The sequence below is a fragment of the Apteryx mantelli genome, chromosome 1 (assembly GCF_036417845.1).
Source record: "Apteryx mantelli isolate bAptMan1 chromosome 1, bAptMan1.hap1, whole genome shotgun sequence".
In the NCBI taxonomy this organism is placed as follows: domain Eukaryota; kingdom Metazoa; phylum Chordata; class Aves; order Apterygiformes; family Apterygidae; genus Apteryx; species Apteryx mantelli.
In genome coordinates, this window is record NC_089978.1 from 101,077,716 (window position 1) to 101,104,618 (window position 26,903).

General features: G+C 37.6%; 1 protein-coding gene across 1 annotated transcript in view; it reads left to right on the forward strand.

Moving 5' to 3' along the window:
- The window catches only part of DSCAM (DS cell adhesion molecule), a 405,855-nt gene that overhangs the window by 295,811 nt on the left and 83,141 nt on the right, over positions 1–26,903 (forward strand). The window contains exons 11-17 of the mRNA XM_013955244.2: positions 2,152–2,248; positions 3,666–3,794; positions 10,495–10,662; positions 14,690–14,760; positions 20,825–21,065; positions 22,802–22,948; positions 24,774–24,929. Coding sequence (XP_013810698.2) covers positions 2,152–2,248; positions 3,666–3,794; positions 10,495–10,662; positions 14,690–14,760; positions 20,825–21,065; positions 22,802–22,948; positions 24,774–24,929 — 1,009 coding nt within the window. The remainder of the gene's footprint in view (positions 1–2,151; positions 2,249–3,665; positions 3,795–10,494; positions 10,663–14,689; positions 14,761–20,824; positions 21,066–22,801; positions 22,949–24,773; positions 24,930–26,903) is intronic.

Here is a 26,903-nt window from a genome sequence, read left to right on the forward strand (position 1 = left end):
TAAAATTTGTCAATAAGAACAAGTTACCAGTCTGCTCCTGTATATTTTTGCATGTGCCTTTAGGAAATCTAAAAGAAATTAAAACAAAAAATCACATGGATTCTCACTCAGAAATCTGGATTTCCATTTTTCATTCACACTCTAAAAATATGTTTTTATCAGGCTCAAGGAAATAATTCTCTATCTCTGTGGCAATTCTGTCTATATTCTAATGTAAACCTTGAAGTATATGTCTTTCTTCACTAGCCAAAAATTGTATTGGATTATAGCCAGTAAAAATTTGCTTTCACTTCCTGTGAGAGCGCTTTGGCATTGACTTCTCAGAGGAAGGATAGGTTCTACGTGTGAATTTGTGCATACTAGCATATTTGTGTTATGAATAATATTTAGTCATAGGATAGACCCCTAGACACCTCTGCCCTCAGTTGCCTTACTGACTTTAATAAGATAGTGTCTGGATGCACAATAGTATTTCTGTTTGGAAGGCTGGAGGCCTGCTTGGAGAATTATGTTCTGAAGCAGCTGGATACAGTAATGGAATTCTACATCCATATGTATGCTACATATAAAAACCTGGACTTTTGAGAGATAAAGTGCTCAAAAAATTAGAAAATACCAGGATTAAGGCTGTCTCTTAAGCTTTTAATTCAAGTCTTTTGCATGCGTGTATGATGATGTAATCTTTAGTTGTATACTCAGCTTTTATTTTTCCTGCAGGACCCCTGCCTCAGTCAGGCATGACTTGGAATTTCTCTGGAGTTGAATTAGGGTTGAGTAATGAAAGACACTGTGTGATGCAAGGCTGATCATTGAAACCAGACTTTTCACAGGTGGCCAATAATTGTGTGTTCTTTGTTTTCTAGGTACTTGCCTTGAGCCCTTGGGGTCTGATTTGCAGAAGTACTAAGTCCTTATAGCTGCAGCTTAACTCAGTGGAAGCTATGTTATGAAACATGAAATGCTATTTATTGCTAAGGACTCTGAGAGGGGGAAAGAAGGCCTTAGATGTATCAAATTGGGCTCTGAAATGTTTTGTCTTACTCTTTCTATCTTAAAGCTCAGCACCGTGTGTAACTTACCACAGCTTGACAGGTTACCACGTCTCAGATGGCGTCTCTCCAACATGCTTGTAGCTTGTGGCAAGTGGGAAATAAATCTATTTATCTTAGTCAGCGGTGAATGAGAGTTATGCTCGTATTACCTTGCATTTGCTGAGGACTAAAGAGCATGCAGAGTTACCATGGCTCAGCTAACATGTGGCAACTTGTCAAGCAGCCACTAACATTATCATATGTCTGGTTCCTTAATTCTCTATATGAAATGGTGGTAATATTCCTCATGATGTCAGGGTTTATGAAAATAAATTCAGTAATGTTTCTGAAATGGGCATTGCATAGGTGAATGCCACAGAAAAGGCTATGAGGAAATGAATAAGTCTGTCTTCAGGGCACTGTTTGAACTGTGTGCAGTAAATAAAATGTGGAGCAGCATATTAAATGATGAGAGGAAAACTATATTTTGAGTATTTGCTCTTTTAAAAAATTCCTCTCCCTCTTGTACATTGAATGAAGCAGCGGTTCTGTAGAAAAATATCATTATGACCATGTACTTAAAGACTGTGTCTAATTTACTGTGTTTTTGATTAGCAAATTGAAAAGAAAAGCACAAAAATTTATTATGAGGCATCATGCTGAATACTACAGGGTTCATCACCAGTGTTTGAACCTGTGTTTCCTCCACACAGACTTCTGCCATTTGAGTTATTTTCAGAAATAACTGGAAAAATTTGGAGGCAGCAGGGGCACCATTTTGTATGGAAAATTTCAGCCAACTGTTAAATACTTGGCAAACTTGCGAGTAACTGGAAACAAGGCTCCTAATGAGAAACTGCAGGAATAGGTGGTGCTCCAACTCCTGACTACACATGTAGCCTGCTTCCTCAACCCAGGTGTTTCTAGTCTTGATAAATCTCTGTATTTTAGATGTTTTACTATGTAGACTATGTGTAGTTATGTGTATAACATGCAATGTCTCTTTATTACTGTCAAGTAAAACAGTTAGTGTAATTTTTCTTGCACCATACAGAAAAGCTGTTTGTTTATTTTCTCCGCATGCTGTTCAATCAATCACTTCTTTTCAAACCACCTATAGATTTTGCCAGCTGTGCGTGAAGATTCTGGCTTCTTCTCCTGCCATGCCATCAATTCCTATGGGGAGGATCGCGGAATAATTCAGCTCACTGTGCAAGGTAGGAAGAGGACAACATAAGGAAAAAAACACAGCTATTGTAGTACAGTAAGTGTATGCCATGCTCAGAAATCTGTTGGGGGAGGGAGGTTCTAGATCCTAATTAAGCGTATTCCTAGTTGTCAAAGAAATGAGAAGTTGCATTAAGATGTTCAATCGCTCATTTTCTGGCATCACAAATTAAATCAAAATGAAGTATAATCTCCAGAGTCTTTCTAGTACTGTACAAATGAATAAGGAGAGTTTTTCATAAATACAGTAGCTGACAGTTTACTAAACAGACTTAACAGTAATATCTTCAGTAGGAACAGTGGATATGATGGGGGGTAAGTTTTTTTTAGGGAAGGAGGGAAGAGATTGCATTTGTTTTTAAAGAATGAATGTGCTTAAAACCAAAGTCTGAAATAAAGCAAAAGCAATCTGACCTTTTTTCTAGAGCAATATTAAACCTACTGTGTATCTATAAACAAAATATTTCAAGTTTAATCAGTCAAAATACATTGTAATATTCTTGTTCAATCCAAATTCTAGGAGCCTATATTACCTGAGGCTGGGGTTCCCCTTCTTCAGGGTTTCACTCAGGCAGACAGCAGCAAATTCGGGAGTTGTTGAGATGACAGTATTTGAGATGCAGAGCAGAGGCAGGACTCGGCCACTGGCCACTGCTTCTTTCTACGTGATGCTTGTTCCAGTGCTTGTATGCCTTTGAGCATGCACATAACAAATTTCTAGGACTTGCAAAATTCTCTCTCTCCCTCCTTGATTTCACAAAACTGCAGATTTCAGTGAGTGCCTAAAGCAGCCCTGTCAAGAAATTCAGGTGGAGTTTGGTGACAGTTCTCAGGTTCTCAGTTACACCAGTGCTCATTTAAACTGCACTGACAATGTGAAGTGGTGTAAATGCTATTTATTTACATCCTTAATTTTCTGGAGGCATAAAGAGGCCTTAGTGTAATTAAGACTTTCTAACTGTTCTTTTTTATGTACATACTCAAAGAGATAGAATTCTTACTCCCTCCTGCCACCAAATTTAGCTCTTTTAAGTTTAGTCTTTATATTTCTACCATCATTGCATTTCAGTGCAATGTGGCATTCATGGCAAAAATCTCCCCTAGCATGAATACACCAATCTGGAGTGCTTTGAAGAAAATGCAACTGTGTGTTGCATATATGAAGGTTAAAGAGAAGTTAGTCATTCAAGATTACATGAGTGACTCTTAGTTTAAAAGTGACCTTTCCTTCCTCTATTGAGCGTTCTTCAATGGGTGATTAAATGACTCTGAATATTAGTGAGTGACTGGAGAAAATGACGTGAGAGCTTACCACCAGTAAGCCATGTCAGTGCCATTCTCATTAATGTATCTTATTAACAGTATGGGCTTTCTTTTGACTAAAACTGAGCATGTGTATTTATTCAGAGCCCCCCGACCCTCCTGAAATAGAAATTCGAGAGGTGAGAGCACGCAGTATTGCCCTCAGATGGACCATGGGATTTGATGGAAATAGCCCAATCACAGGCTACGATATTGAATGCAAGAACAAGTCGGGTAAGAAATAATCTTCTTCTGAAGTAATCGCTGTCTCATAACTCTCTTCTAGTCATTCATCATGGAATTTCTATTGTAAAAGAAACTTCCTTATGAAAATTTTTACCACAGTGTATTTAATATATCACAGCAAGATTTGTCTTAATTTGTTGGGGGGTTTTTGAGGTAATGATATTATGTTTAGCAGTTGTTGCTTTTCCCTTTTACCTGAGATGCCTGCAAGTAAGAAGGACGGATTTGGTAGTAAAGTGAGCCATTCCATATGATAGTTGTTTTGATGATTTTGCTAGCTGATTCTTGGTCCTGTTTTTACCTTTTTCTCCATTTTGATTTTTTTCTTCTTATTTTCCCTTTTTCCCTATAGAAGAATAGCTGCTTTTACAAGTTATTTTTTCTGTAGTGCTTATTTTTAGAAGTTCTTTTCTCTTGATATTAGAGTATTTGGCATCTTCCCCAGAAAGTTAGGAGCCAAAGCAGTAGTCACAAGAAGTTCTAGACAAAGAAAGCTGTGTGGTAATTTGCTGAAGCACCATGAGTTTTCAGTAACCTATTGGAAAGACTCCAAGGGAAAAGAGCATTGACACATATTGGCAGGCCAATGCAAGAAGATATTATTCTGCTAGGTCACCATGTAGTCATATCAATGAGCATCTAATAAGTAAAGCCAAGGCATAAGAATATTTTCCTGAATTAGATGGTTTTATGTTCTTGGTATTCTAAAAGTATTCTAAAAGGTATTTTGAAAGTAGGTTTTTCTTAAGCCCAGAAATTTTTACTGTCTATTGAAATCTAAATACATTCTAGTTGCACAGGTGAACTGTGTGTGTGACATAAGATCATACTGAAAATGAAGTACATAGGTAAGCGCTGTCCTTGAACTATGGTTTGAGAAGGTATTAGAAAAGAAATTACAATTGAATAATGTTTTCATATTTTAAACATGATTAAAAAAGGCACTGAGAAATCATATTGTATTGCTTTATGTTGGAGTTTGTTGAACTATTTGTAAAGGGACATAGTCCACTAATAGGTATGCTCTATGGGAGATTATCAGTGAAAGCATTCTGTTGATGAAACCAGTTATAGTATTTTTATAGCCTTCTCCCTTTAATTCTGAGATGTAAGAATGTACTTGTTCATAAAATTCTAAAATTTACCAAATTAAAAAAAATAAATATTCTACTACTACACATCTTTCCTATTCTTCATTTGTCTACGTGGTGTATTTCCTTTGCACTTTGTTGGGCAAAAATAGTGTTTTACTTTTATTACTAGATAGAATATACTCAAGACTGTTAACTCATTCATCACCTTTTTGCATTGGCTTTTTAAATGACATTGGTAATGGACAAGTGAGCACAATACCTGAAAGATTAAAGGTAAAATTCTCCACTGAGCCTCTGGTCAGGAATCACAGCTTTTGAGATACAGATTAGGCAAGGTCGCCTCTTTGTTTTCTCTTTCAGCCTTTTTCTTTCTTGACAACCACCCACTGGCTCCAGAATCTTTTTTGAAAGTCATTCTTGCCTGATAGGCTACTTTCTGACCCTAAAACAGCACTTATGCTTCTCAAGGAAGCGTATAACTCATCATAACCTCTGGCAAGGAAGATTTAGCTGCTTTATTCTGCTCTAAGATTGGAGGAGTGCTGGAAAGGGACTTCAGAGCTCTAAAACATCTTTGTTAGATTTAGTTCAATGTTCTCAAGTGATAATACTGAATGCAGGCAAAGATTAAGGTAATCACTGTGAACTTGTATTGTGAAATTACATCTCCATAATATTGCATGATAAATCAATAGCAAGACAGCATATAGGACACCATCAGATAGAACATAATGAAAAAGGTTCAAAAAAATGGAAAGAAAGAAAAAATAGTGGGTGGCGGATTTGGAGTAGGAAAAATACTTCTTTATCTGTACATGAAGACAAATACTGGAGATCATGTCCTATAAAGAACAGATTATTCTTGTCTCACTGCAAACAACAGAAACATTGTTTTTCAGAATCTGAGGCTGAATGTTATGAGAAACTAGGATCAGTTATTTGAATTCTTGCACACGTTTTTTGTCATAATTGTATTATGAAGAAGATAGAATGGCCAAAGACAGTTACTAAAGAACTTGCATAGGGTAGTTGGGGGAAGTTAGACTGGAGAAAACGCAATTAAGATTTGTCACTGAAGTTTTCAGATATTAAAAGAGACAAAAAGTAACTTAGGCAAAACATTCACAATGCAGATGGTAAGCTCAGGCAATGCCCTGCCAAGGCCAAAGTAAAACTGTAATATGAACAGTTGTGTTCAGTGAGAATCAGATATTTTTAAAAGAGTATTTCATGTTACTTGGAGATATGCCAGCTGGTCATGGTGATCCATATGGGTCCTGATGATTGTACAGGAGAGATTCAGTGACTCAAACATTGAAGAAATGGTCCTTTTGCTTCCTCTTCCTGTATTCCTGAATTAAAAGGTAACTCACAGAAACACTTGAGGATACTATTTCCACCAGTAGTTTATGGTCATATGTGTTACTTCCAGTATGAATTATTCCAGTATGTATTATTCTTTTTTGACTGTGTTGTTCTTAAGAGAATTTCACGATCTAATTTAAAGAGCAGTAATTACTCAGTTCCGGTCCAGTGTAATATTTTTAACCTTTTTTATTCACTTTGCTATTATTTCCCTATGAGCATGATTCTGGACAGGGCACATACTGGGCATTATAAATTGAGACATGATGAGCAAGACTGGGAAGCATTGGTGTTGTGAAGCACTGTTCAGGATGAATCCTGTGTGAACAAAGGATAAAGCCTATGTTTCTTCCAGTGAACATCTCTCTTGGCCCTGCTGAACCCAACTCATCCCAAAGAACAGTCAAGCTCACTGCTTTCTCCTCCATGATCAAAATAGCTTCAAATGTTTGAGAAGCAAGCTGTCAATCTATGTATTGCCCTCTAGTAAACGTCCCATTCATGCACTGCCTCAGAATTTCTCCAGATTTGAAATTTCTGTTGTTTTAAACAATTACAGGTTCATTGTTAATGACCAGCTTTCAAGGCTGGGCCTAATAGTAAATTCTCCAACTATGTTGCTTACACTGAGGACTCAGAAATGTCTTTACAGCACAATGCACCACCTCGACTTCTCAAGAAGGAAAACTGCAAAAATTTTCAATATCAGAGGATGTTCAAGTGAACATATATCTATGCATGGCCAGCCTCTTTGCTATACTGGGCTGCCCTCATCTATCGCATCTACCCCTGCAGTGCCATCAGACCAAAAAGACACATTCAGTTGTCTCTAGGAGGAGCATGGGGTTGCCTGTTGCATGGGTAGATGGGATTTGTAGGTTCTAGTTGCCCTGCAGGAGAAATATGAATATTGGGATCTCAGCCTTTCAGGCCATTTCAGTAGTTGGTTATAATTCCTGTCTGTTTAGAAATGTACCTGTGGCACACAGACCTGGCCCTTCATAGAAACCAGTGATGTGTAGTCAGCAGACTTTTCCATCTGAGGGGTGCAAAGAGATTTGAAGACAGGAACAATAGTGTCTCCTTATACTCTCCATCCTTTTCATTTTGATGTCATTAGGGAAAGTTTCGGAGGAAACAGTTTGGGTCCCAATCTGAAGACAGAGGACTGCATTTTGTGCTTTCATGTGCTCACATGTGAACTCCTGTTACTTTCAGGGTGTGGATGCATCTGCAGAAGTGGGGTTTTTACCCCAAACTGCCCCAAACCAGCACAGAGTGCCGCTGGAGTCTAGCATTAGGTTGTGTCATTAAATGGCACCACACACCAAGGCAGACCGGTTATCACCAGGGTCAGCGCCCTGGGCTGACACCTCCTCAGATCAGACCTGGGCAACCGGGAGGCCCAACTGTGTGCTGTAGGCTAAACCCAAAGTTTCAGACAGTATTTCAGGAACTGGTGAAATGTCTCTGAAAATGTGGCTTTTTTCCATAGGTTACTTTGTCAGTGTGCATTTTGTATAACACCAAGAAGTGCCTGGATGTAACAGTTTGTGAGTGGAATAAAGAATACAATAAAAACTCCAGGCTTTTTTTAAAACATTTTTTGATAGACTGTTGCTACTTGTTTTCTTTATTTTTTTCAATCCTGCTAAGTAAATAGATTTAAAAAAATTCCAGAATGACAATAAAAAATGGAAGAGCTAATAGTCAATTTTAATATCTCTTAATGATTGCTTACCACCTTCAAGAGAGCATTTATTTTTAGGATTTGCCAGAAAAACATAAATTAACACTTAATTTTTCTTATCCTTACTGAAAACAGTTTTGGATGGAAACTGATTAATTTCTCTCTGGAGTGGCTCAGTTTTGGGGGGATCGCTTTTGTTGGCTTGTTTTCTCCTTCAAAAACATGTATCAAAATATACTTCTGAAGTCTATGTATTAGTCATAACTTTACATTGGAAATCTACATTTAGTATGGAAGATTGTGAGTTTTAATCCGTCTCCTCCATGATATGTCATTATTTAATCTACTAAGAATCGCAAGGGTTTTTCAGTTTTGCTTATTTGGTTTCAGCAGTTAACATGTAATAAAGACTTCTGTCAGTGAGGTTGGTGTTTCAAACAAGCAAGTAAAAACAATTTGCTAGATATGGATTATATTAAAGAAAATTATTATCCACATCAATGGAAATTTAATTCATTCTTCACACCAAATGAGTCTTTTTTTAAAGTCCTTTATGGTTGGCCTGGTACACTGGGATAGACACCGTGCTCTTCTGTATTTGTATAAAGTTTAACACAATGAGGCTAACTTTTGGTCAAGATTCCCCAGCTCTACAGAGATAAAAATAATCAGTGTTACTACCACTGCTGCAGTGGAGACCACATCCTTTTATTGCAGCTTTGCTGATTGGGTTCAACATTCCCTAAATCTTTTCCTGGCTCCTGCTTGCTTTGCCACACGTCAGCTAGCTCTTGACAGCTGAGGAGAGCCTCTGGGCACCACTACACCTTAGACCAGCTTTGTCACCTCCCTGCAGGTTCTCCCATTTCCTAGGATCTGCAGAGATGTAGAATTCACCAGCAATATCTGTATCTGTAGAGATTGTCTCATTTCTGGGTAATTCTTAGATCAAATATTGGCTTAAATCTTCTTGTTTTGGTACATTGTGGGGGTTTTGTTCTATGCTGTGAAGCTTTTGGCTTTGAGAAGTCTCAGGTGCGACCAACTAAATGAGTAAGTGGTTTATTATGGCACTTTGTAAGTGACATATTTTAAAGGAGAGTGTCAACCAGTATGTATTCTAATATCAGACTTTGGCAATACATAACCATTTGAAAAATTTGGTAAAGTTTAAGAAAGCAAATTCTACCAGGACTGCATGCAGATAACTCCTTTAGAATGTCTGACAGAACTCCTGCAAAGGGAGTTGTGGCAAAGTCATTTACAAAGGGAAAATAAATTCAAGTACATTTGATTCCTAAAGGTTTTCTGAGAAAATTGAGCCATACAGACAAACAAAAAAGGCCCTGTTACCAGTCAAGCTGCAGATGTCATTGTGACAGCTTGCACATCTTTTAACAAGCTACTTATAAAAAGATTTAAATAGTATCTGCAAATATTTTATATCTCAGTGAGCTTTCTATTTTTAAACTAGTCTTTTTTGTCTATTGAGCTTTCCATGATCCTGCCTACAGTGACCCATGCTGTAAAACACTACTGTAGAGCCCCCAGCGACATCCTCCATAGGATGCTGCAGAGGTTAAAGGAGGAACATAGGATGCAGCAAGGAAGAGATGATGGATGGCAACTCATAAGAGATATCAAGATGCTTTAAACAAATAGATGCTATTATTCTCTTGCAATGATTGAATGTTACTAAGAAAAGGAGGGGTTATGTATGGGGTTATAAGGGATTTGTATATAGACAGTCTCCATCCCTTTTCCTATTATATGTCTGGAAGATTTTTTTTAAATGTAATAGGCAGGTGAGTGATAACTGAAAAATAACAATGTGCTCCTCCATTTACAGATATATACAAACAGCTAGAAGGATTCTTATGTCCTCTCATATTAAACTGCTCCTCTATCCTAACACTAGTCAGAGAAATAGCATCAGTCCTGGTAGGTGCTGAGCCTCAGGTCCAAGCCAGCAAAGCTTTCTAAGTTCGTGCTCACCAGGGGCTCTGCCCATGCTTCCACAGTGCCCTGCACATGAGCTCCTGCAGTTTGGGATCAAACTTGCTGTCTCATCCCTGCTAATTTGTGTTTATGAACTTCCTGCCCACCCTTTCCTGTGAGATTAACCAGCCTGCTCTCTGAGCGAGAATTCCTTTGGGGCAGCAACTCACGCCTTTTTCACAATTGTTCCAATGTAACAGTAAGAAAAAACAAACACATACATGCACAAAGCTGGGGAATCTTATCCATGCTCACCAGCCCTCTCAAAAAAGGCAGAGGAGCAGCTATTCTGTCAGAATCATTGATGACCCCTGGGCTGAGATCCCATGCTTAACAGCATCACATTTTGAGCAGTCAGGAGTGCTGTTAAGAAAAGTGATTAGTCCATTTGCTTGTAGTAGTGTTACCAGTAGCAAGTGTTATTTGGGCTAATTCTACAAAGGCAGTATCCTTTTCTATGGGATGGTTTAATAAAATATTTGCATTAGCAATACTAATATTGTTTTTTATTTGTCTGTTTTATTTTAATCTTATTAAATAGACTCTTGGGATTCTGTTCAGAGAACCAAAGATGTTTCCCCTCAGCTAAACCAAGCCACTATCATTGACCTCCACCCTTCCTCAACTTACAACATTCGCATGTATGCCAAGAATCGCATTGGCAAGAGCGAGGCCAGCAATGAGCTCACCATCACTACTGACGAAGCAGGTATGTTCCAGTTCTGCAGTGTCTAAATCTTTCAGAGAATTAGCATGCTTTGACACATGGAATCTCTACTTGAAATGCTGCTTATGTGGCTGATGTCGCATCAAAGAAAATGCTAAAGTATTCCAAGAAAACACTGTGACTTTTGCGACTTCATCATGTAGGCCTGTAATTAAAGCTGTTCAGTGGCATCTAGCGGTCAAAAAAGACATTATGCCCCAAATTTTTAGCCTGGACTGCTGGAAACTGCATACATATACCTACAAGTAGGCATTTCAATCAACAGCATCCTATTTCTAGTGGTGATTCAGCCCCTGTGGGTCTTGTGGCTTTCTTTAGATGCCCAAGTACAAGTAACTAACTTAATCTGCCCCCATTTGAGAACATCGATCTACATTAATCAAATCTTCTGTTGACTGTTCCACTCCCCAAACCATGCAGCATTAGTTTTCTGATTACCCTGTAAGTCAGTTGGCTGTCATTAATTAGTGTCATCCACGTGTTTTTTGTTTCCATGTAGTCTTCTACATCATCATTACAGGTTTCTGTAGAAGGAGAGCTGTGCCAGCATTTTCACATTAGTGGCTGGAGCCACTCTTTTGTACACTCTAATTGCTGTCTTCAGTGCCTTCTTATCTTTATTTCTCAGGGCTAGCAGATGTGGCGGCAGGGATAAGGGCTGCATAGCCTTCTGCATGCTACTATGCCACAAGTCCTGGATGTTTCATGTGACACCAAACAAGACTTAGAGGTGAAAGGAGGAGGGCTGCAGTTCTCTCTGTTTTAGCAATTAAGAATGTAAACGTTGAGTGGCTGTAAATACTTCCCCCACTATGTTTTGTAATTAAATATCCAGCACAGCTGTACATTTCAAAGTAAGCCAATCAGGTTCAGCACCATTAGCCCACTGAAACTGGGTGGAGTTTCTTTGAAAAATCGTGACCAGACAGGAACTTGCTCATTTGTATTTGAAATCACATTTTTATCTTGATAATTTAATTTTTCCTGTTTTCTTATGTGAAGTCATTAATGCTTCCCTCCTTGGAGATTTACATTTTTGAGAGGAAAAGCATAATGCAAGTATCTGGGCGACAGTGTCCTGACAGTGAAAACCTTACTTTTTTTTGAAGATCCATGTTGGCCTAGACTTTAAACACTTGAATTTTCAGTCCAGTTCATATGAATACAACTATGTAATTCCCATTCATTTTCACTGTGGGGGAAATTACTACAGTGAAAATTTGCTGCCTGTCAGGAGAACATGTTTTTTCTTCCAAGGGACTTTTTGAATAAGAATAGGACACAAGAGCTCAGAGTGCAAAGCGGAGTAAAGAGGAGACAACATGAGCTGCATTTCTTTTTACACCAGGTGTGTTTTTTCATCCCAGTGGGAAGGAGGGAGTGAAGAGAATTCACATTTTTTATGAGCCTTCAGTGAACAGTTTTATTAAGGGTGAATAGTTTGTTTGCAAAATACTTATCATTTCATCAGGGTTTTTCTCCTTTGTTCAATGAAAAAATTAAATCACTAGCATAAACAGATTATCCATTCTCCCAGACTGAATCTTCTATATCCCCAACATGCCCATTGTTCTTTGTCCATAATCATCAAAGTAGTGGGGTGGATCTTGGATCTACTCACTCAACCTCTCTTATTCACCCGTGCTTGGAATATTCCTTACTTACTGACTTTATCCTGACTGATAATTAAGTTGTCAGGATCAGCAGCTGACCTTGAAATAAAAAACAGCTTCCCCATTAACAGGGTGGAACCTTAATGTCACATTTTATTCAGTTCTTTGTAACCTAGTTTCAGAATAATTGATCCTTTCTTTGCTATCTTTTAAGGGGTTGTCTGTTAGGAGAGAAAGGTCAGCAATGTGGAACTGCATTCAAAAGTCACTGATTTACTTAGGGAACAATTAATTGGAAGAGGGAAGGCCAGGTTTAGAAAAAGCATATGACATTTGTTCCCTGGGTTTTGATTTCAGGTGGCGGTCAATGTACAGGAGTTTCATGTTTTGGTTGTTGTTTGCTGTTGTTTGTTGCTTTTACAATAGGAAACAGAAAACAGTGTGGGGTGCAGGGAATGAGGGAGAAGGTTATGAGAGCAAAATAGAGGTCCAAGAAAGGCAATGTAAAAACTGAACAACCCAAACCATGCCATTAGCAAGGGCTCAGATTACTTATCACAAGTTACTGTAACCTGAATTGGCCAGCTCTAGCTATCAGAAATGAGACTGTAAATGGTCCCTATGGCAAAAGATAGTCAAGCATGTAGTTTTGTGTTTTCACACATCTAAGACTGATTTCAGAGCTCTTGCAGATTCCGTCTTTACTTCCATACAACTTCAAGTAGTTCCTGTTTTGAAAAATATACTGTAAGTATCCAGTTGCATCAATGCCTGTCAGGAAAACAAAAGCATTATAGCTGTTGTTTAATACTGAAATCAATAGAGGAAGCTGGGATATCTGGGTTTTCTTTATGTCTTTGTCACAAACTCTGTATGACATTAAGTATGCAAAATAAATGACTTTTTTATCCCATCTATTCATCAGTTTCTTTGCCAGTACAACAGGAATAACAGCATTAACATTTTACACTAGTATGCTAGGAATGGTTAACCACACAGGTCCATAAAAGCTTTTTGGATCTTTCAGTGAAAAGCCAAGGTTTTAAGAACCATATTTTAAAGCTCATTTTAAGGATAAAATACTTTGCTCAAATTCCACTACATAATAATGTACCTGGAGAAGTGATATTCATGTTTGTAAATAAGGGGACAGAATCAAGGATGGGATTCAGGAAATTCATGGAGACCCCATTTTTGCCACTGGTCTTACTCTTTTCTCTTTCCTGTACATTACTGCAAGGGAAATGGAAATAAAGTTCTTTCAACCTTTGAAAAATTTTCCTATGAATGACAATCAAGAAGGGCACAGAATAGGGCATATTTAATAACTTAAACATGTTATAGGCTGTATTCTGGGTCTCTCTGCTTTCATCAGTGTAAGCAAAATGTTCTGGTTCCTTTCACTGCAGCTGTCATTTACTGCTGCTCCACCTCTAGCAGCCCCATTTCACACTTTTTATTGCTTTACTTCCTTTGTCATGTTATTAAATTTAATTTAGTACCTTTTATTGAGGCCATATTCTGCATCTAGGGAACTCCCTATAACAGCTGATTACTCCATTTCTTTGTTCAGATCTTTCCTTTACAATGATTTACCTCGCTTAGAAAGTAATTTTCTTTACAACTCTCCATTCAGTTCTAACCTATTCTCGATCTGCTTTGTAGTTAGCTGTCCAGCTGACAAGTAAGTTCCTCTAGACTCAGGGCCTTCTTTTTTTATTTCCCTTTAAAGCATCCTGCACACCCTTGACAGTTTATAAGTAGTAAATGAAACTCCTCCTTACTCACCAGGAGCTGTAGCATGCTCTTTCCAATTATTTGTGTCTATTTCCGAGCTGGGATTCATGCATGGTGGGCAGGGGAGAGGGACTTGAAAGTGTGAGGGGTTTTTACATATAGGTTGTTTAATATTTGACTGAATGTGCTCAGTCTTCAATGAAAAAAGGGGAGCCCACAGGAAACCGCGCCATGCTGAAGGCTGACTGAAGAGCTCCTCTGTTACCTACTTTTAAAAGGGTTCTGCTGCCTTTCTTGCTGCTACCTGCAAGGTTCTGACTGCTTAAAATACATCTTTCTTATTTACAAAAGGGAAACAGTATTGTAGCATATCAGTAAACAAGAAAAGTTGCCATAATTCACTCTTATTTTGTTTGCCAAGTTGCTGAATCTTGACATGTGTTGTATTTCACTGTTGGTCAGGGATGATGCTTGAATAAGGAAGGTTCTAGGCTGTTTTTTTTTGATCAAAATGCTATCTTCAGTTTTTCATATGCCATTAAATCAACACAAATCTTTATGTTATGTGGGTGTGTTAAGATGTTGAAATACCATATGAAGTGCTGAATTCTGTGTGCTGTGATGGCCTGTTTTGATGCCCATCTCTTCTGTCTTTCCAGCTCCTGATGGCCCACCTCAGGATGTTCAGCTTGAGCCTATATCCTCACAAAGCATTAGGGTCACCTGGAAGGTAAATACACACAGCCAAGAATATAGACCTTGGCAGTATTTTTGTGCATTCAGAGGATTTCCTTGAGGGGAATATTATGACAACTGTGGATCAGAGTTATTTTAATTGGGAGAGGCTTTGCAGATGTCTTTGCCAACAGATCTTATAATATTTGCCATTAAAGCTGGGGCATTATTCAATGAAAGAACATTCCATTGGAGAGTAATAGCAGCAGATGCTTGCTTCTACCAATGAGAATAACATTTTCCACTTCCTTCTGAATTCCGAGATAAGGCTATCCATTTGGAAAATGAACGGTCACAGAATTTCAGTGTAATTTTGGCCAAAATTTCCCCAAACCATTGGAGCCAATGGTTTTCCTTTGCATTAGACTTTGGGGCAGAGCCTTACTGCAAGAATGTCTGCATAGAGAGAGGCTGGGATGGTTTTAGTAAGATGGTGTCTCAGTATAGTTCCAAGTTCCTAATGTCAGCTTATTCTACAGTATATAGATTCTCTTTTTCTTTTGTGCATGTGGTTAGGCATATTTAAAGGCTTTGTTTGTATTTTAAAAGTTCACTTTGGGGAAGATTTTCAAAAGCAACAAGAGAAGATCATTGGTTTACTGTGGGAGTTTATAGCTGTCATTTGTGATTCTGAAAATTAGCTATTAAATTTTATAGATGAAGATGTGTGTGAATAGCTACTGGACAAATAAAATTTCCGCACCTACATTTCAAAAAGATTGCCTAAAATATTGCAGGTGCAAATTCATACTTCCAGGCCAGTTCAGGTCCAGCTTAGTGTCCTGGTCTCTAGGTATTGTCTGGGGAGTAAAAGTGTATAAAAAGAGCAGCTGGAGTTGTATTTTTGTATAAACAATTTTCAGGATCATGTCTGGAATTCACTTATTTATGAACACTTACCAAGTAATGGCCAGTGCCTTATATAACAAAATAATCACAGAAATGAGCTATATATTAAATATATACCCCATTGCTCTGGCAAGTCTCATGAGCTGAGTATAAAGGTGGAGTCACACAACTGGAGTCAGCTTAAGGTGTGAGCTGCCTGTGGCCTTGGAAATCCCTATTTGTGCCCTTGTGTGACCCTATCTAGGCCAGAAAAGATGGGTTCAAGCTCCCAGAACTGAGCAGTCCCAAGTCAACCTCGTGCCACGTACTGTGCAGATGCTGGCTAGACATTTGGAGTTTGCTGTGGACAGCATGCCAAGCTGCACATCGAGTCTCCAGTGAACACCTGGTGTCCTGGGAACCTTCAAGATCTGATTCCCGTAGACCTAGTGAAATCTGGCCTTGTACGCAGTTGCCACCTGCCTCTTGCTTTTTCACAACTTGGGCCATGTGTTCACAATGCAGCACCACAGTGTCTCTTCCTCTGCCAGACAGAGGAAGATGGAAGATCTTAATGTAATTGATTGACCAGCCATGTCTGAAGTGTGGTCAAGTAGCATGAGAGGCACTGTGACAGTGAGCTGCTCTCAGTAGTGTGTCCTCTAGCAAAGGGTTAGGAAGGCACTTGATCTAGCTAGCAATAGCCTTTGGCCCCATCATGCCACAAGACCCCATGAGGTGCTGTTTCACAAGCAGAAGAAACTCAGGAGGTCCGCAAGTGAAAGGAGAGACTGCAAAAGACAGAGTCTGCGCTTCACTGAAATTCTGCTCATTGTGATCTTTGTGCTCTCAAGTCCCTGCATGCTCAGCTTGAAAGCAGTTTGCCTTGATTTGCAATCATTGCTCTGCTATTGCTGGTAGAGTAGCTCATCTGACAGGTGCTAAGTTTCTCTGAGGTGCTGGACATAACTGAAACAAAATTCTTTTCCTTGACCTGGAATCTCCTTTGTAGCCAAAGGTGAAGTCATTGAGCTATCTTCCTGAAGGGTTAACGCTCATGTGGCCCTACCTTTACTGGAAAAATTATTTTCTGAATGACAATTTGTAATAGCTGTCCCCTAACTGAGAAGTCCAAGCCTAGGAGTGAGCCATTCACTTCCCTTTAATTGTTGGAGCTCTCCCAGGACAAAGCAGTGTTAATCCATTACTCAGCAAGGTACTTTAAGCAGGTCCCACTGAGATACTGCAGTATGGTCCCATGCTGAATCCTGGGTTCTGGGTAGATTCTTGTGATGCAGTACAGCGAGGAGTAGCAGTGCTGTGCAGGAGGCTCTCCTTGGTGCCTTGTGTCATCAAAGACCTTGAGAATAAAGAAATATTCCCATGAGATAAATCTTTCATTGTCATGGAGGCAAAAAAAGAGGAAAATAAACCCAGTAAAAACTTGGTTGTTTTTATTTTGGAGGCATGGGGGATTTTTGCCATGAAAACATATGATGACATCATATAAAAGTGATTGTATCGAGAACCACAGATATGTTAAAGTTGACAAACCTTGTTTAAATATAGATATTGTCATTAACAGGAAAAAGAGCCGAGAATAACAGATCAATCATCTTTTATCTTGTATTAAGTTCTATTTCTGCAGCTTGCTACAATCATTAATCTTCCGTTAGAGTTTCTTTTTAGCCCACTTGTTGAAAATCCTTGTTAAATGAAGATTTATAGGTCTGTGATCTATTTAATCCTATTTCTATGTGTCCACATAGAAGACTGAGTATCAGATTCAATTTTTAAATAACATTCAGCACATTTTGATGCTTTAAAGTCATGCAGAGAGAATAGGAATTAAACAGGAATTCTCATTTAGAAAAATCATTATAATATTCATTATTTTTTCTTGGAATACTTTACAAGGTAAATGAACCCATTAAATTTAGGCATGGGAAATATTCCTTCTTTATGCACACACACATGCATGCAATTACAAAATGTCATACTTTACAAAAGTCACTGGTACCTTATTCTACAAAAAATGGATTTTATGAGATAGGCAGCTAAGATCATGGACTGAAACTTACTTTTTCTTAATGTTCTATGAGTACTGAGAAGGTTAACAATATTTTTTCCCATGAACATTTTTTCATGAAGAAATGTTGCTTCATTGAACTTTCTGCAGAAAGGGAGTCTATATACAATAAGGTGTATATATCACATATGATTTATGTGTGCAAAAAGTCCATCCAAAATGAAATATTTAGATAATGCTAAAGAAGAACATTTGAAGTTTTGTGGAGCAGAACATTTCAATGCTTCATTCTGAAGTGAGTTTCAGCTTGTTTTATTTTATATTGTATAATATGTTTCAAAGTGAAAAAAAAAGAAAATTGGAATAAAATGTTTATATTTATTTTAAAAATTCTCTTGACCTAAAACAATTATAAAAATATTTTATGGAAAAATGCAAAATTTTCCATTTTATTCCAATTCACAATGAAAAAATATATAATTACAGAATTCCCAGTGAAGAGAGTTTTCTGATTGTAGTCCTGCTCTCAGAACATTTCAGTTCATAGTAAATGTATAATTCAGTTTTATAATTATGTTCCATCTGTTTTACAATATCATATATGTGTTCAAATATATGTGCCATATGTTTCTGTAAACTATTATGCACAAAGTGTATGCTCACTTTTCTTGGTATGCAGTGTATGCCTTACAGTATATAGTGTGTGTGCATACAGTATTTTAATGTGTGCTGTATGTGGCAGTAGGCGGTGTATGTCATTCACAAAACAATAAATGTACTTCATTGTATAGCACATGCGTGTTATGCATGTTGTTTGTGCTTTCAGTGTGCAAGGTGTGTTTGTGACAATGACTTTTGCTCCAAAGTCCCCTGTGGTAACTCGCTGGAGTGTTCCAGTAGCCTTCTTTAATTAGATGATGCTTTAGATCTTGAGATCAGCAGCAGAGCATGCGTTGACTGTTGAGACAAGAAATCTCCGCACAGACTGTTAAGGATTTGCCGAGCTTTGGTGGAATCCAGCACTGATGGAGAGAAGTGATATCCCGGAATGATTAAACTGGTGCCTTCAGGCTTTTGCTCATTTAGAAATGAGATGGCAACTTGCAACGTTGTCTGAAAGCGCACCTCTCTTTAATAACACTGTTTGAATTGTCCGCTGCCTTGCCAAAATGTTTGTCTATTAGTCAGTTTGAAATGTTTAGATGATGTTAGTTCAGTCTTTTTGCTCCTTCCCATTAATACTGACAGTGCATACAAAAACATATGAGTTGTGCAAAATGCTATGGTTAGTAACAGAATTTGAAATCCTTCAATGAATGAAATAGTTCACCACTGAAATATTTAATGATTTCAGTTTGATGAAGATATTTTCTTCTCCGATGGGATAAAATGGCTTCATTCTGATGAAGAAATATGACTCACAAACAAAAAAATTCTACCCTTAGTTTCTACCTTACAGCCCAGCTGTAAAATATGAGCTTTTGCAATCATATAAAGATCATTAAACTGTAGGATTGTTTAGAATAGATAATGCACTGACAACTGAAGTGTTTTGGTAATAAAGGACCTACATGTTTTAAAAGACTTTTTTTTTTTTTTTTTGCTACAAAACACAGAAATATTCAGAGAAGAACCAAAAATAAAAAGATTCCAAAAACACAGTTCTAATCCCTGTAGTGTGCCTTAGAAGGAGTTCAAGCCCTAAATCTCAAGTTTTTTGCGTGCTAAATCCTAGTTTAGACATCTACATCTGACTGGACAGCACTACTCTTGCAGAAGATTTGTTAGTACTAGAGGAACTGCAGTATATGCCTGACATTGTATTTTTGCTTCAAGTTTTGCCTTCTTTTCTGAAGGCAACAGGGTGAAAGAAAATAAATAACCTTAAAAGAAAATTCAGTCATTCAGGTCCATCCAGTTATATGCTTTAAATATAAAGAGGGTGCTGGTTTTCACAGGTCAATAATTTGTTGGTAGAGGATGACAGGCAAATTCTATGCTGGTTTTGTTAGCTCCAGTAAGGCTTTGGTCCAATGAATGACAAACTCTTGCTGAAGTGGACAGATCTTGTGACAGAAAAGAGTATTCTTCTTGAGAAAGTGTTCCTCAGTAGATTTGGCAGGGTATGGTAAAAACAGAAATTCTGCCTGTGCCCTTTTATTGGATCTAAAGCTTCTAGCCAATAAACTGCATCACAACTGCATTTTTTATGGGTCAATGGAACAGAAGAACTAGGGGGCATCTGTTGAGAATTTGAAATAGTTTTGGAGGATTGGAAAGAGCTTTTTCTCTGTGGCTTATAAATTGTGTTTGAAAAATTTTATACTAGCTATACCTCATGTACATAGAAAAATAGACAGGAACAGATTCATGTAGTGAAATTAGTCCAGTACAATTTAAATGGAATCATAACAGGTATTTCTGTCAATAATGGTCTCTCTCCCTGAGTTGCCAATCTTTGTTTTAATTTAGACTATATTTTTTATTGAATGATTTCCACAAGTCAAAGCTCAGGGAATTTTGTACTGAGATTGAGAACTGCGGTACATAATTATGGCCACCAATTTTGTACTGTCCATATTTTTGAATGCTAGATATTGTACACCTTGTTTTAGTAGCTATTCAGTATGCAAATCTCTGCTTTCCAATTCATTATTGCCTTCAGCACTCATCTAATCATCTCTCCACACTAGACACTGAACAGAACCACGTTTTAAAGCACAGTGTAAAAGTCTCCTAATACATCTAGCTGAATAAACTTCTGTGACTGCCTTCAACAGATCAATAAATGCCTTACTAAAGATTTAGGGAGTGAACGATAGGGGCTTCTGGCAAGAATACTGTTAGCAGTGTATGGTAGACCTGTAATGCAGACATACCCTTATCAACTCAACTTTGTTTGATTCAGCTGAAAGAACAAAACATTATAAATCTAAATTACATCTCAAAAATATTTCCTTATTAGATTTTTCTGTGTAAGAACCATTTAAGGTCTTTCTTTTAGCACAGGAATGCACTATTAAAACAACCTGCCCTTAAACTTATATGTCATGGTAAAAAATTAACACTTCATGTGCAGGGAGTATCTTTGAATTGTTACCTAAAAATAGAATTGCATTCAGTAAGAAAAAAGTGTTTTTAATGGGAACTACTTGACTTTGGAGATATGTGCTTAATGTGTAATCTTTCATATCCTGTTTAGGCTCCAAAGAAGCACTTGCAAAATGGAATTATTCGTGGATACCAGATAGGTTATCGGGAGTACAGTGCAGGGGGCAATTTCCAGTTCAACATCATCAGTATAGATACCACTGGGGACAGTGAAGTTTATACCCTGAATAACCTGAAAAAGTTCACCCAGTATGGCATGGTAGTCCAGGCTTGTAACCGCGCTGGAATAGGACCTTCTTCTCAGGAAATCATCACCACTACCCTAGAGGATGGTAGGTCCTTGGCAAACAGCTATCATGGGACACATTATTATTTCTTTATTTCTTTTTACCTCGTTACATTTACTGCTTGATTAGTGATTATTGTAGAGGGGATAATTGAAGACCAGATTTTACAGGTGTTAGATATAGTAGACAGCTGGATGGGAAGAGGTTGACCAGTGGGCATGTACAATTTTCATTGCAAGAGAGGTGGTATTATGCAAGTAAATAAATATAACTATACTGGTATGATATATCCTGGTGTGAATGATACTGACTGAAACCATAGCTTTCATGAAGAAGCCTATTGCTGTGTTGTTGATATATTTGCAAATTTTATGATCTCATCATAATTTCGATGAGATTCTTCTTGAGATGTCAAGAAGAAAAACTTTGAAAGCTGAAGTCATACTGTTAATTTTGTTGGCTTTGTTTTGTTTTTAACTGAATGTGCTGTGAAACCTCGAGCTCTTTTATTACACAGTCCTTTATCCCATCAGCCTAAAATGAGATGTGTGTTTTTCCAAGGATATCCAAACTAATGAGAGAGAAATCATTGTTATTTCTCACCAAACTCAACCTGTTCAATCAGAGGAACAAGTCAGAATTTTTTTTTTCCAAACTGCATAAAAAGCACTTCTCAAACAATGAGAGGGAGTCCTCTAGTGGAAGAAAGAATGATTCCATATCCAAAAAGCGGCCCTGTATTTTAGAGGAGTATAAAAGCAAATTCTAACATCATCCTAAAAGATATTGTAGGTCAGATTTTCAGCTACTGTAAATTGGCATCAAGTACAGAAGTCCATGCCAGCTAGGAATCAGACTTTTTGTGTGTGGGAAATGGAGTAGCACACATCTAAAACTCTTGAGAGCTACAGACTTTGAGGCATATGCTTCATGAAACTGCTGTTTTTCATTTACTCTAAATGTTTTTGGACCTGGACAGATCACTGCAAGATCACTGTCAGAAGACAGTACACTCAAACATGCATATATTTTGTATCATAACAAGCATAATGTTTTTTTCTTCAGAATTTGGCATACTTACATGCTTTTTTTGACAACATTTTTTTAGGTCACTGTTTAGTTTTGGGTCATTACCAGAATTAAAGATGTCATGAATTTAAAAGCAACTCCAAAAATTAGTACTGCAGTTATTGCCTTTGACACTAAATGGCCAACAGAAAATGTCTCAGATTTGGCTGACTTTTTCCAATTTTTCTAATCATCTGTGCAAAGATTTTGTGAACATTTTTTCCAATAATTTTTCAAGAAATGCCTGCTTTTTCCCCCTCCCATTTTAGAGGGAGATTCGAATTGTTCAAAAAGATGGCAATTTGCCTGCAAATTTATAAAAATATATTTAAAATGCTTACAGAATGTGTTCTGCCTATTTCAGCCCTAGGGCACATTTCTCTATCAATAGAAGAGAGCAAAGCCTATTAAAAGACTAGTCAGCAAGGGGGAAGGAGTATGTCAAAAGTCATTCTGGGGAAGTCAGCTACACCAACAGAAACGTGAGGAGTGTAGCAAGAAAAAAGGCTTTCCATTGCTAACTGTGTGTAAATGCTAACTCAAATAAAGGGTGGTGGAGTAGCACTGAAAGTTGAAAGTGTAGCTGAAGGGGAGTCTTCTGAAAAGTGTGGAAGAGTGTTCTTTTGTATATATTCCTACTAGATGGCATAGACGCACATGATAAGCATTCAGTTTTATTCATCAAGTGAAAACCGGTGAATATCTTGTTTCAGTGCCCAGTTGCCCTCCAGGGAATGTGCAAGCCACTGCCACATCACCAGAAACTATCTCTATTTCCTGGTCAACTTTGGCAAAAGAAGCCCTGAATGGGATTCTGCAGGGATTCAGAATTATCTACTGGGCTAATCTCTTGGATGGAGGTAAGAGAATCTATTCAAGCTATCACCAAGTAACAAGCAATTTGTGGCATGTGTATCATTTACTCCTCTGTGAAGGCATTATACTTCCTTTCCTCATTGGTTTAGAGAATGCTTCACCTACCTATCAGGGAACTATTTTACTTAGAGGTTTATCACAGTAGCAGGCATTACAAAACTGATTGTGGATTTCTGCTAAAGCAGTGAAGGGGCTCTGGGGGAAGGCTTCCAGCTTGAATTTGCAACACTCTGTAGACTGGCCCCTGTCCAAAATGACCAGAGCGTATTTCATCTCAGTAACAAAGCCCATCTGGTCTTTTCCAAAGAATAACAATATAAACCTAGAACTTACCTGCCCAATAATTTTGCTTCCTATGTCTTATTTCAGTTTGGTTGATTATCTGTTTGGTTAGTTAGTTGGCTGGTTGAGAGGTATTTGATTTTTTCTTTTGATAGCGTGAACTTTATCTCCACAGTTGAGGGCAAAAGAAGGAAACATTTTTGAAACAGACTTGTTATTTTAATGATAACCTCTTCTGTTGTGCTTATGTTTTGAACCATTAGCGTAATTCCTAGGGAAGTAGACTGGGCAGTGAATGAGTGAAATGATCAAAGGAGAACTGAGATACCTTACTAATCTGCACCTTATTATATGATGATAATCCTACATATGGTCCTTTCTTGTAAAATGAAATGCTCGTAAGTTTGATGTGCACATACCCTCATTGTTATTAGCCTGGTTGAACTTTCACAGCTCTAGGGCAATGCATCGTCTCTCTTCTTGTTTATTCATCCATTGGCATCATAGTCCACTCTAATATGCAATTGCCTTGCAAATCCTGGCCTCTGTTAGTGTGGCCAGGTGTATCTGAGAGTAGAAATATAACCCTGAGGCCCATTGCTACTGCTGGTGATGCTTGAGTCAAAAACCTCTGGGGAAAAGAAAAACTTCAATTCCTTTGTACTTTTAAAAATAAAGCTAAAAATGTATGAGAAACAAATTTAAAAATGTAAACCTGGTTGATTGACATAAAATTAAATGGTTTCATGGTGCCTTTAATCTTTGGATGAGATCCTATGCGAATATTATCAGCGCACTTCTAAGCTCCTATGTGATGTCCTACAACATGGGATGATGTTCATAGATATGCAGTGCTTAAAACTGAGATTTCTTCATTTCCTTGGCTTTATTTTCTGCCCTAAATCTATTTTAAGCATTTTTTCTGCATGGATTGTACTTCCTAGCTTGCTGCAAAAGGATTCATATGACGTACATCATTCTGCAAGTAAATCTGGTTTTACTGTGTTTAAATCTGTTGTTAGTTGGCATTACTGCCATCAAGTGCTTTGCAGCAGCACTTGCTGCACTTCTGAAAACAAAGAGGTTTTTGTTTGTTTTTCCATTTGAAAAATGATCTTTCTCAAACAGTGAAAATGTTTATGAAGATAACTAACTGACTTTCTCATTTTTTTTTCCTTTAAGGAGTGTTTTATAATAATCTCTTCTTGTTCTCTGTTCTTTATAAAAAAATCTTATAACTTTTATAGAAACTTTATTTCTATGCTCTGTATTTAAAAAATTGGCGAAAAAAGTGTGAAATTGAGAACAAGGTCCATTTTGAGCTGTAAAAAAAATGGAACACAAAGAAATTTATTTTAATTTTCTTCTAACTCTATATTTCAATATTAGTACATGCATTGTTGTTTTATAATAATGAAGCATTACTTCTCTGATACCCTCTTTAGTCCCCAAGATTTCCACAGTAGGCATTGATAGCTGCAAAAAGACTGACCTTGCCAATAACTTAATTTTGTTTTTATTTCATAGAGCTGGGAGAGATAAAAAATGTCACTACTACACAGCCATCACTAGAGCTTGATGGCCTGGAAAAATATACCAACTACAGCATTCAGGTGTTGGCTTTCACGCGAGCTGGGGATGGAGTGAGAAGTGAACAAATTTTCACCCGCACTAAAGAAGATGGTAAGGAGTAAAACATTTTCCATTCCCACTTCCACAAGACCCTTGTTTGTCTCAGATTTTCAAAATAGTGCAAATACTGTACACGAGCATACAGAGTGAGATTTTTGTCTGAAGGCCTCGCGTTAGGAGAACATGGAGAGGAGTGCATGCCCACAGCTTTGATATAATCTGAGTGTTTCCAAGACTCCAATTCTGGTTAGTCTGGAAGCTTGTAGGTAACTCTAATGATCTAAGCAAGTTTGTCTTTTTTTCATTTTTGTTTTCAAATACTTCAGAATCTTATTTGGGAGTTTTTGAGAGTTTTGAGTTAATTCTTTCAAAGTGATTGAAAATGGGGAAAAGAGAAGAGAGTACTTCAGGATGCTCTTTTGTAACTTGTATGTTTCTAAGAAGATTTTCTTCAGTGTGAAAAAAGAATTCTCCAAAAAGCTCTTCCTTCAAAAAGAAAATGGCAACAGAAATGTCTTGCCTTTGGTCACAGACCAACCATGGAAAATTTAAGCCCTAGTGCTGAAAGTTTAAGAAATTTTTAACCACGTGAAGAAAAAAGGGGTTTCATAAGCACTTTTTTATAACTTCAACTTGGGAATCATTTCAGGCTGCCTTAGTAGAATGCCACATAGTGGACTAGTTTTCAAGGACCAGAATTTCAAATTCAGTGGGAGTTTTGCCCCTAAGCTGTTCAGATGCCTTTGAAAATCTCATGAGATGCCTTTAAAAGTCTCACAAGATGCCCAACTGCATCTTTAAATCCCTAAACACTTTTGAAAATCTGGATGCTAGTAGTTAAGTAGTTAAGGAGTTCAGAAGTTAAGTTTCTTGGCAGAAATAAAAATTCCCATAGTCTTAGGAATGGAGTTACATAAATAATGTTTGATTAGTAAATTCTCCTGTGAATTATGCAATATTTTTTCAAGGAAATTAATCAATGGATTTTTCTTTGTTACTCCTCCAGTTTACGGGTCACTCATGAATATATGAATATATTTGTCAATTTTTTCATTTGTAATGAGATTTACAAAAGTGCCTAAGGGAGTTGGTTCAGTAGATTAACTGACTTGATGAATATTATGATTTTTTTCCAATAAAATATTAAAGGACTCATTGTAAAATTTACATCTGTTGTAAGGTCACCTGGCCACAGCTGTAGTTGTGCCCAGGGAATGCAGTGTAAATGAGAATAGAACTTCGAACCTTTTTTCTTACGTTATCAATGATCCTATTTGTTCTTTGTTATGTTTTCAGAATGTTCTTAATACTTTCCATTACTTTGATCAAAGTTGTATTCACAGCAAAAAAATAAGTGAATGCCTTATAACTAAGAAATATGAGGAAATTTAGGCGTATAGTAATGTAATGAATGTAGGTCTGCTTCCAGAGCTCCGTAGAAGTACGAATCACTGAGATCCTGAATCAGCTTGCAATAATTGCTCTGTCTAAACCTGTCTCAAGATACTGCACCCATTCTGAAACTGCCAAGGACAATGAGCTCAGCCATAGACATATGTATCCTAAACACTGAATCATCCACTGGTCATTCAGATCTACCCTGATGTCTTTTAACTACTTTGGACTACCTGAGGCTTGAGTCAGATGTTCTTGAAACACCTAATGCCTGGAGCTACGGTGGTTTTATCTTAAAGAAAAATCGAAAAAATAATGGAGAATTGCAAGATCACCTGCTGCACTTTCAAATTACTTTTTGCATGTAGATCCCAATGTGGCTATGTTTCTCTAATGCTCTCTGGATACAATGGCTGTCACCCCAGAGCCTTTGCACTTGGGATTTAAACCATAGGCAGACAGGGAGATTGTCCCACACTGCTCCAGGAACTCAGGAGCAATCCAGTCTCGGGAAGGCAGAAATCATGTCAGAGCACCTCCGATGATGGCAAGAATGTGTTTGCTGGTCTAAGACTACACAACATGCAGTCAGTGCCAAATCACCAGGGACAATCAGAAATGCACTCCTAG